The sequence below is a fragment of the Bufo bufo genome, chromosome 2, assembly GCF_905171765.1.
Source record: "Bufo bufo chromosome 2, aBufBuf1.1, whole genome shotgun sequence".
Classification (NCBI taxonomy): domain Eukaryota; kingdom Metazoa; phylum Chordata; class Amphibia; order Anura; family Bufonidae; genus Bufo; species Bufo bufo.
In genome coordinates, this window is record NC_053390.1 from 391707253 (window position 1) to 391721833 (window position 14581).

Consider the following 14581-nt stretch of genomic DNA (forward strand, 5'->3'; position numbering starts at 1 on the left):
TCATCATTATCAGCTGGAGCTTTTCAATACAAGATGTTGGCAGATTGACTGGGTCAATTAAAGAAAGTGACCCAGCATTTTGCTAAGAGAATCAGTCACTTATTTATGTTGCCCTTAGTTAGGACACCATAAAACTGGTGACAGGTTCCCTTTAATGGTTGAAGTGTACTGTACTGCCTTAGCTATGATAAGTAACTTTTACAATAGACAATTGAAATAGGAGAAAGAAGGTCCTCAAAAAGAGCAAAGTGAGGGCTGGGTTACCAATGAAGAGCGTTCTGGGTGTCACCTTTAAAAGGGTTAATAAACTGCTAAAATCCTTTTACGTATATATTGTCTTTTTGACAAAACAACTTTGCTTTCAGTTGCCCATCCCTAGATTTTAAACTTCTAGATCTATTATGGGAGCACATAACTACTGTACTTTTTTAAAAAAATTTTTACCAATATCCATATGTACATCTGAGTAAATGAAGCATGTTCACCTGCAAGTCCTGGTTTGAGGCCGGGCTGTTTGTTTTTCTCATACATTTTTAACATAAAACTTGGGATTCCCGCTACAGCTTTCCCCTGGTCAGATCTTATAATGCCACCTCTGAGGGCATTATGATAGACACCACGTGGCATGCGACTCATTTCCTGTTTCACCAGTGAGGAAAGGAACTCTTCATATGCTGAAAGCAGAGCAAGTTTTATTTGATTAGTATGAGAGTAGCAGTTCTTTTATATTTCTCATGGGACATGCAATATCGTCGGCGAGTGGGTAAACAATGAACGGAAGGCAGCACTCGCATGAGCACAGCACTCTTTTCAACTGGTGTCGGACCACCGCCGATCTGATATTGTTGACCTATCCTGAGGATAGGTGATCAACAAAAATAACTTGGACAATCCCTTTAATTGTTATTACATATATGCAAATATCTCATATGATATGCCTGCGCTGCTGCGCAGTCTAGTATCACAGAACATGAGCGCGCAGCTGTCAATGCGCTCATGTTCCTTCAGCAGCACAGGGGAGAAGGAAGCAGTCTCTCTCCCCCCCCCCCCGTGCCGCCGCTGCCACCAATGAACGGAGAGAGGGGCAGAGGAGGGGCGGGTGCATTGCGCCACCAACGATAGGAGGACCTTTAATGATCCGGACTTAGTTAAGTTAGCAGGCTACATAGAGCAGCGCCCAGAGATCTCCCTGCACCTACTGTTATTCCTGGGCGCAGCTCCATTCGCCCGCTGTGCCCCAGTTACAGTCTCCTGCTCTGTATGCTAATTACTACTATCGGAGCAATGGGGAGGAGACATCAGCTTCTCTCCTGGGCGTTCCTTCTCGGAGCGGCGCCCAGGAATAATAGTAAGTGCAGGGAGATCCCTGGGCACCGCTCTATGTAGCCTGCTAACTTAACTAAGTCCGGACCCATGAAATGTTGTCTTTAACACAATACAGGAGGCAGGTGCCGGCAGCAGAATCACATTGCCAGCACCTGCCTCTGACAGGGAGCTGCGATCAGCGGCAGTTAACCCCTCAGGTGTGGCACCTGAGGGGTTAACTGCCGCTGATTTGCGGCCAGTATCCGCCTCCTGTATTAAAGGTTAATTATCATTGGTTGCGATACAACTCTGGGTATCGCAACAACTCTAGTTGGTTCTGTATGATGGAGTGTATAAACAAACACTTCTAGAGCCAGAGCCCCAGAGAATGTTCTGGAGGCATGAAAGTTCATACCTGTCTCTACTGATTCTGATCCTTTAATTTGAAGCTTGGAGTGAAGGCTAAAATGATCCACTCTAACAATTAGCAAAGAGGAGAAAAGAGCTAATGTTCTGTGTTTTCCTGGCTTCTCTGGCATTTGTCTACCAGAAACCGCAAAATAATGTGGGCACCATAAATGTCTATTTCACAGTAATGGAAGTACAGGCAATAATAAATATAAGGCTGGGTTCACACAGGGTGAACTGGGAAATTTTCTGATCCAATAGTGAGAGTTTCATTGGTTGAGCTTGTCAGCGGCTAACGCACCAGTATACTGTATGTGGCCTTTCTTATAGCTCAAAAAAAGCTCATCTAAAAATGCCTTGTGTAAATCCAGCCTTACAACATCAGCTCACTGACAGTAATAGCTAAACGGAAAATCAACTCAAAGAGAAAGTATAAAAGCACAAAAAAAACTGTACCAATGCAGAAGCGTCTTGCGTGGATACATGGCAGCTATTTATGACTGAGCAGCTGCCTGTAGTTAAAGGATTGCAGTTCAGGGCATTCACATACTTCCAAAAGTATCTGCTAAATTTATGGCTAAATTGAATGGTACGTTAAAATATTCAGGTTGTGTTGACTGGTACGTGACATTTGAGAAACATACAAAGACACTGTGGCATTGTGCTGGGCATAGCCTTAGCAATGGCAGAGTACTGTACAAAAGGGTTCAAAAGTTCAGCAGCTCAAAGTATGAAGTTTGGCACAGTTGGAACTATTGCTGCGGTAGATACAGGGCATTGACTAAATGAAACAGAGATTTTTGTCTTGGTACTGTGTCACCTAAATAAAGCCACTAACCAGGTTATGTGTAGAGGTCATGTTTTCTTCTATGGATTGTCAGTATGGATTCTGCACTATAGGGAGTCATTTTATTTACAGATATACTCACTTACTCTTTTGCTGATGTGTCAAATACATTGCATTGAACTTTGAAGGGGATTGGACAATCCATATTTGTTAGAAGAGTCCTTACAAACAGAGAAGGGAACCCTACCATTGAGCTGTAATGTGTGCGGACATCTGACCACAAGTATTACATTTCCCTGCAGCTAACCCATAGGGGGACTGAAGAATTGTTTATTTTAACCCAGGGGCTGTCCCTGTAGAACACATATTTACTAGATCCTCAAGAACAGCAGTCCTGAATATGGTGACCTCACTCCATTTATTTTACTTACTATAAAACGTACATTTTTCACAGTGCTTTACAGATGTTATCATCACGTCTTGTACCCAATGGGGCTCACAATCTAAGTTCCCTACCTGTAAATCTTTGGAGTGTCGGAGGAAACGGGAGTAGCCGGACGAAACCCACATAAACATTGGGAGAACATACAAACTCCATGCAGATGTTGTCTTTGGTCAGATTCGGCCCTAGAACCCCAGCCCTAAAAGGCACCAGTGCCAACTACTGAGCCATTGTGCTGTCCATTAACTCAGAATTCCCTAACAGGGCATTTAAAAGTTATTTTTCTAAACTGAAAACCCCCAAAATGGGTATTTCAGTTACAACAAGTTAGTACTGGAAACTGTTAGGTTGGTGGAGGTTCAACCACCGGACCCCCACCAAACATGAGAACAGGGGTCCTTTGACCACATTTGTGTGGAGCAATAGTTGAGCATGTGCATTGCCACTCCATTAAAAGTTTAGGTGACTGTTGGAGATTGCAGAGTGCTGTATTCAGATAGCTCAGCCGCACCGAACTAACATTTTTCTCCTATTCATTGGATAGGACATACCTTCTTGTTACTGGAATACCCCTTTAACATATGCTTTGAGCTACTTACCAGGTAATACAGAAGAAGGGGTAAGAGCCATGAGTTTGATATATGAAGAACCTGGTACAGATAGGTCCACTTCTTTATCTTCCTCTTCTCCAGTCTCTTCACATTCATCTGGTGGAATAATCTCTGGTCTGGCCTAAAGTCCAATTACATAGATTGTATTAAAGTGATGATCCTCTAAAGCATATGTCATGACATTTTCATCACATAGTCTATAATAAAAAAAATTCAACAATGTGTTTCATATCAAAATTCTGATTCAAACGTAAAAGCTATGTACACTTTTGGGGGTAATTTTTTTTATTTATTATTGCTTTGTACTGATTTTGAACTAAAAAATAATTTTATTAAAAATATGGCTTCCTTTTTTCTGTAGAGAGGTGACATGCTCTAGTAGCACCCTTTGGATTTTCTGTCTTTTCCGTCATCTGAGGAGCAGACGGACTCCTTATCTCTGCTCTCTGATCTTGAAAACACTATATTATAGCTCAGTTCTTATCTTATTGATAAGAATGCGGCTTAAATAAAGGTTTATGACCTCTTAGTAGTTTAGAGATAAGGTTTATTAGATGACTGACACAAAGTGAAAGTACCAGTCACACAGTTAAAGGCTATGTAAGGGTTAGAAAAACAGTCAACTCTTTGTGACAGAACAGCTCAATAATTTAACCTCCTCAGGACCGCCGCACGCAGGATTGCGTCCTGGCGGCGGCCCTCTGCGCGAGACGTGAGATTTCGGGCAGAGCCGGCCCGCACATGCGCAGTGCGGGCTGGGAATCGTTACATCAGAAGTTCGTCACCAGCCTGCCAGCCAATGATCATCGCTGGCAGGTTGGTGACTTTAAAAAAATCGAATCAGAAGCCATTTAACACCTTATATTTATAAATATGATGTGTTAAATGGCTTCTGTGCTCCTCTGCTGGTCCTTTTGTCGGTTGGTCCCAGCAGAGGAGCACATATCACTGTGAGTACCCACCAAACACTACACTTAGCCCCAGATCACCCCCCATCACCCCAATTAACCCCTTGATCACCCCTGTCAATCACTAGTGAAAGGGAAAAAAGTGATCAGTGTAAACTGTCACTTTTTTTTTTCACTAGTATTGACGGTTAGGTTTTAGGTTAGTTTAGGCCCCTTTGTTAGGTAGTTACCGTCGGTTAGCGCCCAGCCCACCGCACCACAGTCACTGATTCGCTGATTAGCGTATCGCTAATCAGCATTGGTACTTTTATAGTATCTGTAAGTGATCAGAACTGATCACAGTCAGATCTATAATAGTATTATTGTCACCTTTGTTCGCCCTCCACCCAAAACGCAGTGTTTGCCCGATCAGGGCTTATCGGTCGCCCACATGTGCGTTCACCCACCCCCACCCCGCCGCAGTGACAAAAAAATATATATTTTTTAATCAGTGCACAATCACTTTACAAGCGCTGAGGCGATAAAAAAAAATCAGTTTTGATATTTTTTATCAATCGCAGCAGCTTCCGGTACTTCGCTAGCCTCCCATTTGTAAGACAGGCTTGCTTTTTTTCTTGGGTAGTCTCAGGGAATACCCCTAAATTTAGTAGTCCAAATGTCAAACAGGGGGTAGTATTCTTCTGAAGAGGCCTACAGGCTTCTGACCCAGTCGGATGAGGAATGGGAACCCTCATCTGACGAATCTAGCGGGTCAGAATATGAACCTGTAGAAAGCAGTGGCAGTCTGACCCAAAGTTCGGACGAGGAGGTTGAGGTCCCTGATAGCACCAGGCGTACCCGGCCCCGTGTTGCTAGACCACAGGATGCGCAGGATCCGCTTCAAGGGCAGCAGAGTGGGGCTGGTGCTGTCGGATTACGTGGTGAGGCATACACCAGCAGCGCAGCCCATCCTGGACCTAGTACCAGCACTGCCGTAGAACATGGTGAAGTGGCGAGCACCAAAAGGGCAGTTGAAGCTGGTACGGTGGCACGTGCATTAGTTCCCCCGTCGCAGCCACCGCACAGACAGGCCCGTAGAGCCCCTAGAATCCCTTAGGTGCTAGCAAACCCTGACTGGCAGCCCCCAACTTCAGCCGCACCAGTAGTTCCCCCTTTCACCGCCCAGTCTGGAGTTCGGGTTGAGACAGCTCAGATTGGATCGGCACTGGGGTTTTTTGAGCTGTTCTTGACTGCGGAGCTCTTGGACTTAGTCGTGGCAGAAACAAATCGGTATGCCACTCAATTTATAGCCGCCAACCCGGGAAGCTTTTATGCCCAGTCTTTCCGGTGGAAACCTGTCCGAGTTTCCGAATTTAAAACTTTTCTGGGCCTTCTCCTCAACATGGGCCTGACAAAAAAGAATGAATTGCGGTCATATTGGTCCACGAACCCAATTCATCACATGCCCATGTTCTCTGCTGCCATGTCCAGGACACGATTTGAGACCATCCTGCGTTTCCTGCACTTTAGCGACCATAGCACCTCTCGTCCCAAAGGCCACCCAGCTTTTGACCGACTCCACAAAATTAGGCCCCTCATAGACCACCTTAACACCAAATTTGCAGATTTGTATACCCCTGAGCAAAACATCTGCATAGACTAGTCCCTTATACATTTTACTGGGCGCCTTGGCTTCAAACAATACATCCCAAGCAAGCGTGCCCGGTATGGGGTCAAATTGTATAAGCTCTGTGAAAGGGCCACAGGCTATACGCACAAATTTCGAGTCTATGAGGGTAAAGATCAGACCCTGGAGCCGGTCGGTTGCCCTGACTACCTGGGGAGCAGTGGGAAGACAGTCTGGGACTTGGTGTCACCCTTATTTGGCAAGGGGTACCATCTTTATGTGGACAATTTTTACACAAGTGTGCCCCTCTTCAGGCATTTGTTTTTAGAACCGATTGGCTGCTGTGGCACCGCGTGACCTAGTTGCCGGGGCTTCCCCCAACAGCTCGTTACCACCCATCTTGCAAGGGGGGAGAGGGCTGCCTTGTGTAACGAAGAACTGCTCGCGGTGAAATGGAGAGACAAGCGTGACGTTTACATGCTCTCCTCCATTCACGCAGACACGACAATCCAAATAGAACGAGCAACCCGTGTCATTGAAAAGCACCTCTCGGTCCACGACTATAATCTGCTCATGGGAGGGGTGGACTTCAATGACCAGATGTTGGCTCCTTATTTACTTTCCCGCAGGACCAGACGCTGGTATAAGAAGGTGACTGTATATTTAATTCAATTGGCGATGTACAATAGTTTTGTTCTCTACAGTAAGGCTGGGAGAACAAGATCCTTCCTCAAATTCCAGGAAGAGATCATCGAGAACCTCCTGTATCCAGGAGGTTCCGTGGCCCCAACCACCAGTGTAGTGAGCCGTCTACACGAGCGACATTTCCCCAGTGTCATTGCTGGTACCTCAAACCAACCGCCACCCCGAAAAAAATATTGTGTCTGTAGCAGGAGTGGAATAAGGCGTGACACCCGCTATTTCTGTCCTGACTGTCCTGACCACCCTGCCCTATGCTTAGGAGAGTGTTTCCGGAAGTACCACACACAGGTACACTTAGCATAGGGATTACATTACACAGGACAGGCAAACAGGGCTCTTAGGGCCCTTTCACTCACAGCTGCTGCAAACCTCTCCTTTCACCTGGGACAAAGTGCATAATGTACTTCGCCACATCTCTGGGCGATTTGCGCTTTGCACATTGTCCCATGGGGAAGGAGAGGTTTGTCCTATAAAAGTAAAAAAAAAAAAAATCACAGGTAAGCAAAAAAGTTAATGTTTCAAAAGTTCAAAAAAGTTTTGAAAAGTTAATGTTCTGTTTCAAATGTTATAAAGTTAATGTTAATAAATTTATTGCATTGCGGCCTGTTTTTTTTTTTTTTTTTACCTTCTAGGTGGACCAACCGATGAACCAGCTGCAGCACTGAATGTGCATTCTGACAGAAGCATTGCGCTGCTGTCAGATTACACAAAAGTCGGTGTATGCGGCGCTGCAAGACGAGATTTCTCCTCTGCAGTAAAAAAAGATACGTTTGCCGAGGCTTATGAGCTGAGGGGCGGTGTTCATATGCTTTGGCAAACACTTTGTATATATATAAAAAAAATAATAATAATCCCGGCAATGATTTATTCATCCACATCGATTGATGTGAATGGAGAAATCGGGTTTGCCAGGGTTTGGATGTTGGGCGGAGCTTCTTTGTCCTGGCAGACGCCTTTCCCCTCCTTTTTTTTTTGGGCTGAGATTTTTTCATCCACATTGATCGATGCGAATGAAGAAATCTGTACTGTTCATTTTTCCTTTCAGCCCAGAGGCTGAACGAAAAAAAAAAATCTCATTACCCGTATGCTCAATATAAGGAGAATAGCAGAAACTCCTAATGCTGGCCATACATGTAATAATTGCGGAGACCCTCAAATGCCAGGGCAGTACAAACACCCCACAAATGACCCCATTTTGGAAAGAAGACACCCCAAGGTATTCGCTGAGGGCCATATTGAGTCCATGAAAGATTGAACTTTTTGTCCCAAGTTAGCGGAAAGGGAGACTTTGTGAGAAAAAAAATAAAATAAATAAATTTCCGCTAACTTGTGCCAAAAAAAAAAAAATCTTCTATGAACTCGCCATGCCCCTCACGGAATACCTTGGGGTGTTTTCTTTCCAAAATAGGGTCACATGTGGAGTATTTATACTGCCCTGGCATTTTAGGGGCCCTCAAGCGTGAGAAGAAGTCTGAAATCCAAATGTCTAAAAATGCCCTCCTAAAAGGAATTTTGGCCCCTTTGCGCACCTAGGCTGCAAAAAAGTGTCACACATTAGGGCCCCAAAATGCCAGGGCAGTATAAATACCCCACAAGTGACCCCATTTTGGAAAGAAAACACCCCAAGGTATTTCGTGATGGGCATAGTGAGTTCATGGAAGTTTTTATTTTTTTGTCACAAGTTAGTGGAATATGAGACTTTGTAAGAAAAAAAAAATATTTAAAAAAATAAATAAAAATCATTTTTCGCTAACTTGTGCCAAAAAAAAAAAATAATTCTAGGAACTCGCCATGCCCCTCACGGAATACCTTGGAGTGTCATCTTTCCAAAATGGGGTCACTTGTGGGGCATTTTTACTGCCCTGGCATGTTAGGGGCCCTAATGCGTGAGAAGTAGTTTGAAATCCAAATGATAGGGGATATGATAGAAACTTTTAAATACATAAAGGGAATCAACTCGGTAAAGGAAGAGAGCATATTTAAAAGAAGAAAAACTACCACAAAAGGACACAGTTTTAAATTAGAGGGGCAAAGGTTTAAAAGTAATATAAGGAAGTATTACTTTACTGAGAGAGTAGTGGATGCATGGAATAGCCTTCCTGCAGAAGTGGTAGCTGCAAATACAGTGAAGGGGTTTAAGCATGCATGGGATAGGCATAAGGCCATCCTTCATATAAGATAGGGCCGGGGGTTATCCATAGTATTCAGTATATTGGGCAGACTAGATGGGCCAAATGGTTCTTATCTGCCGACACATTCTATGTTTCTATGTTTCTATGTTAAAAATGCCCTGTGAAATCCTAAAGATGCTCTTTAGAATTTGGGCCCCTTTGCCCACCTAGGCTGCAAAAAAAAGTGTCACACATGTGGTATCGCCGTACTCAGGAGAAGTAGGGCAATGTGTTTTGGGGTGTCTTTTTACATATACCCATGCTGGGTGAGATAAATATCTCTGTCAAATGACAACTTTGTATAAAAAAAATGGGAAAAGTTGTCTTTTAGAGAGATATTTCTCTCCCCCAGCATGGGTATATGTACAAAGACACCCCATAACACATTGCCCTACTTCTCCTGAGTACGGCGATACCACATGTGTGACACTTTTTTGCAGCCTAGGTGGGCAAAGGGGGCTAAATTCTTAAGAGCACCTTTAGGATTTCACAGGGCATTTTTTACACATTTGGATTTCAAACTACTTCTCACGCATTAGGGCCCCTAAAATGCCAGGGCAGTATAAATACCCCACAAGTGACCCCATTTCGGAAAGAAGACACCCCAAGGTATTTTATGATGGGCATAGTGAGTTCATGAAAGTTTTTATTTTTTGTCACAAGTTAGTGGAATATGAGACTTTGTAAGAAAAAAAACAAAAAAAAAACAACATCATTTTCCGCTAACTTATGACAAAAAATAAAAACTTCTATGAACTCACTATGCCCATCAGCAAATACCTTAGGGTGTCTACTTTCCGAAATGGGGTCATTTGTGGGGTGTTTCTGTCTGGCCATTGTAAAACCTCAGGAAACATGACAGGTGCTCAGAAAGTCATAGCTGCTTCAAAATGCGGAAATTCACATTTTTGTACCATAGTTTGTAAACGCTATAACTTTTGCACAAACTAATAAATATACACTTATTGCATTTTTTTTAATCAAAGACATGTAGAACAATAAATTGAGAAAAATTTATATAGAAATGTAGTTTTATTTGAAAAATGTTACAACTGAAAGTGAAAAATTTCATTTTTTTTGCAAAACTTTCGGTCAATTTCGATTAATAACAAAAAGTAAAAATGTCAGCAGCAATGAAATACCACCAAATGAAAGCTCTATTAGTGAGAAGAAAAGGGGGTAAAATTCATTTGGGTGGTAAGTTGTATGACCGAGCAATAAACCGTTTAAGTAGTGTAGTGCAGAATTGTAAAAAGTGGTCTGTCATTAAGGGTGTTTAAGCTAGGGGAGCTGAGGTGGTTAAATAATTAAAAAAATGATTTTTAGCGAAAAATTTGTAACATGCAATCATTAATAAGATTGCCTCGGAAGGTGTACATAGCCTTTAACCCTTTCTCTCATTCATTGTCCAAAAACATAAACAGGCAGAGATGTAATGGCTAAAATAATGTGTTGAATGCATAAGGAAATAAAATTAGACCATACATAGATACATAAAAATAAATAAATTATGTACTATATAATACATTAATCTGATAAGTACAGATGTAGCATTTGCTAAACTAACCAGCGTGGCACACTACACTGTTCATGTAGCAGTAGAATGTCAAATACTGCAGAGCACTGTCTCTCTACATTAATGGCACAGCGTGCCATCGTTTAGCCGAGTGCTACATCTGTAGCTTCCTTGTTACATATAATTAGAAAATGCCAGCATGGAGGAATACTGGTTATAACCTCTGTAAGAACCCATTTGTACTTCCATATTATATACAGGTAGAAGATATTACAAGGGTATTATCCAACAGAACAAGTTATTTGAAAATTCCTAATTCTTCTTTACCCATTTAGAAAAATCTGAAGCCTTCAGCCATTTTGTAGGGTTCTTCATGTGCCTCGTAAGAAATTATTACAACACCTTACAAAGAAATGCTCACTAAAATGGCTGGAGGCTGCAGATCATGCAACTCCAAGTCCCTACAAGGTGACTACTTGTTCTGTGCTTAGGTTGCCGTGTAATGTGGTCACCATACTGGGGAACAGTACTTTTGCTTAGTAAATGAATGAATTAAAAATAATCGTTTGCTTTGTATGTGGGGAGTAATGCTGCAGTCTGTAATCTATTCAGACTATAGAGATGGATATTGGAGTTCTTCTTTAAATGGGTTTTCCAGTTTGCATGTTATTGCTCCTATCTTCCATTCTGGGCCCTCTACCCATCATCCAGCATCAGTTCCGTTTGGAGCTGCTCATCCATCTCCGACAGCCATTCTTCCCGGGGCTGCTCTTCCAGGAAAGGAAAATCCAAGTCCCATTATTGCCAGTATCGTTCCTCAGATGTAGGGAGGACCTTGCCACAATAGTGCTGCTGCAATAGAAGAGTCTCCCTCCAGATCTCCTGGCGCAAAGCGTCTCTCCTTCTCAGCCTGTCCTGGGTAGAACCAGGATTCTGGAGCTGGGCCAGCGCTTCCATGACCGTAGGCAACTGTGGCTCTTCTCCTATGTCAGCAGAAAACATGGTCCCAGTGCTGGTTTGAATGTCTACTTAGGCAAGGAAGAGCATCCCACTGCTGCCACCAATGTGACAGACCTCCCGTACTCAGGATGAGAATGTCCGCCTCTGTATTCTTCCTTGTTTAGGAGTGTCAGGAATATGGATTAATATTTACTGTCAGCCATGTCCTCACACCTACCATTTGCTGAAAGATAGCAGAGGTAGTGAACTCCACAGGAGGGCCCTGCTTCAAAGCCGCAGCCAGATAGCAGAAAACTCCTAGCAGGCCACATTTGGTTACATTTCACACCTCCATTCAGACAGCACTGATCCTGCAAGAAAACCTCCCTGCAGGGGGTCTAAACTATTCCCCAGTTCAATTGAATCTAGCAGACATGTTGGCACCTACATTTCATAAGGAATTATGAACCGTCCGTCCATCCCAGGCATAATTTGGTTATCTTTTTGCAATCCTGGGGCAAAGCCAAACGTCCACGTTGTCCTGTCTTGAGGCTAGGATGCCCGGCAAGGGAGATATACATATCTTCCCACAGAAACCAAATAGCGTTACCATGTTAGGACTCTAGTTGTAGCCGGAACCCAGGTGGATCAATTGGGCCCGGAACCATCTTCCTGCGACATTCTGTCTGGGGCTATGAGCCCTAAGGGGTTTTATGGGTCATTTACTGCCAGCACCAGAGATGGAGGGGTGGACCCTACCCATAGGCGGGGAGGGGAGCGGCCAGCTACAGGTCATAAGCCCATGCAAGCCAGCGGGCGGGGTCTTTCTCTGAAAGGGGTCACATTGTGCAATGTGTTTGGAGAGACCTGCAACCGGCTGACATCACTGCCTCCTGTGTGAATACAGCTAAGAACTCCCCACTACCCAAAGGACTCATATCTGGTAAACTGACTTATTGTTCTGCTTAACCCTGTCGTACCTATATCACCTGTATGGCTGATATCAAACGACAAGCTGGTGGCAGATACCCGGGTTGAGACGGCGCTGTTTGAGCTTGTTGCCTCTCTGTGCCCGCGTGGGCAGGAGGGGTCTGTGTAAACTGTACCAAGCTGACCTTACCTGCTCCTCTGAAGGGCGTAACGTCATGCTTTGGTAACCTGAGACCAAAGCGCGTCTTGTGAGCTCGACGTAGGTGATGTCAAGCGGGCACGATGTGTGGTATTCGTCACAAGGAGATATTGCAAACCGCTGATCTTTAGCTCCCAGTTTTCCCCAATCACTGGTCGAGACTCAATGTAGGTGAAATAAAGGCTGCTTTATTGAGCAACTGCACAAACTTATATACAGAAAGTGATCAGATGAAACTGTAATCCCATCACATCCCCCTTCCTCTCCCCAGACATTCTGTGTGCACCACACCACAGGGGTCCACCTGCTAAAAAAGCTCCAGACAGCCCTAGCAGGAGCCTGGACAAAATGTCATTGTCCTGAGCTCTTTTAGAGTACAATGGGAGATAACGAAGGGGAGGGGGGTGATAACAAGTTACACAGTATAACATAATTACACATATCCAACACCAGTTCAGTCCGCCACACAGCTCTTTTATGAATACCATGTGCAGGCGCTTCCCTGTATAATCATTTTATATGCTAGTTATTTCAGATTTTGATTTCCACATGTAACATATTGAGTTACAGACAGTGCACTACTCCTAAATATCCCACGGGGTTAAACTAGTGTAAAAGACAATAAAATACTGAAGTAGATTTCTTTTTTTTTGCTTTCATATAAACTCCAAGGCCTAAGGACTACTCTAGAACTTCCCAAGTCATAGAGGCCAACTGAAACAGCAGATGATTGTTAGCTATGTAAGTCCATGCCATGACACGTACTACAAATACAGCGCAACTCTACCATTAAGGGCATGGAAATGTAGATTCACTGGATAGATACAAATATATATTGTGGGGATTTGCCATGGTAGGCAGCTTAGGCCTCTTTCACACTTGCGTTGTTGGGATCCGGCATGCACTTCCGTTGCCGGAGGTGCCCGCTGGATCCGGAAAAACGCAAGTGTACTGAAAGCATTTGAAGACGGAACCGTCTTCCAAATGCTTTCAGTGTTACTATGGCACCCAGGAAGCTATTAAAGTCCTGGTTGCCATAGTAGGAGCGGGGATCGGGGGAGCGGTATACTTACAGTCCGTGCGGCTCCCGGGGCGCTCCAGAATGACGTCAGAGCGCCCCATGCGCATGGATGACGTGATCCATGCGATCACATGATCCATGCGCTTGGGGCGCCCTGACGTCACTCTGGAGCGCCCGGGGAGCCGCACGGACGGTAAGTATACTGCTCCCCCGATCCCCACTACACTTTACCATGGCTGTCAGGACTTTAGCGTCCCGGCAGCCATGGTAACCACTCTGAAAAAGCTAAATGTCGGGTCCGGCAATGCGCCGAAACGACGTTTAGCTTAAGGCCGGATCCGGATCAATACCTTCCAATGGGCATTAATTCCGGATCCGGCCTTGCGGTAAGTGTTCCGGATTTTTGGCCGGAGCAAAAAGCGCAGCATGCTGCGGTATTTTCTCCGGCCAAAAAACGTTCCGTTCCGGAACTGAAGACATCCTGATGCATCCTGAACGGATTTCTCTCCATTCAGAATGCATTAGGATAATCCTGATCAGGATTCTTCCGGCATAGAGCCCCGACGACGGAACTCTATGCCGGAAGACAATAACGCAAGTGTGAAAGAGCCCTTAGCGGACGCAGTATAGAGGCAATCACAAAGTCTTTAACTTAAACAGTTCAGTGTTTATTCAGACATAAGGAAAAACAAAATAACAGTTCGCAGTATTGGTGTTTGTTCACACCATGCAATGTCCATAGAACAAAATCTTCACCTGGTTAGCAGTTTTTCATCAGCCATCCACTGCAGGCTTTAGGGGGCCTGTTTTCCAGCAATGCGGCTCTCAGCCCTTTAGCACGGCACACCTCATGCAGATCCTAAAACCACAGCGTCTCCACAGCTTCACTGTGAAATGGAGAATAATCCACCCAGCTGAGACTGCTGGCTGGGTTTTTATATCCCAAACCAAAACCCGGCCTGGAGCATGGGGAGCAGCCACCCACCCTGCACTTTGGCTGATCCCCGTAAGAGCGGGCCCGGATCGGCTCTACAGC

General features: G+C 44.3%; 1 protein-coding gene across 1 annotated transcript in view; it reads right to left on the reverse strand.

Moving 5' to 3' along the window:
- FOCAD (focadhesin) overlaps nucleotides 1-14581 on the reverse strand; it is a 246965-nt gene that overhangs the window by 78891 nt on the left and 153493 nt on the right. The window contains exons 19-20 of the mRNA XM_040417224.1: nucleotides 3542-3674; nucleotides 486-674 (exon numbers count right to left, since the gene is read on the reverse strand). Coding sequence (XP_040273158.1) covers nucleotides 486-674; nucleotides 3542-3674 — 322 coding nt within the window. The remainder of the gene's footprint in view (nucleotides 1-485; nucleotides 675-3541; nucleotides 3675-14581) is intronic.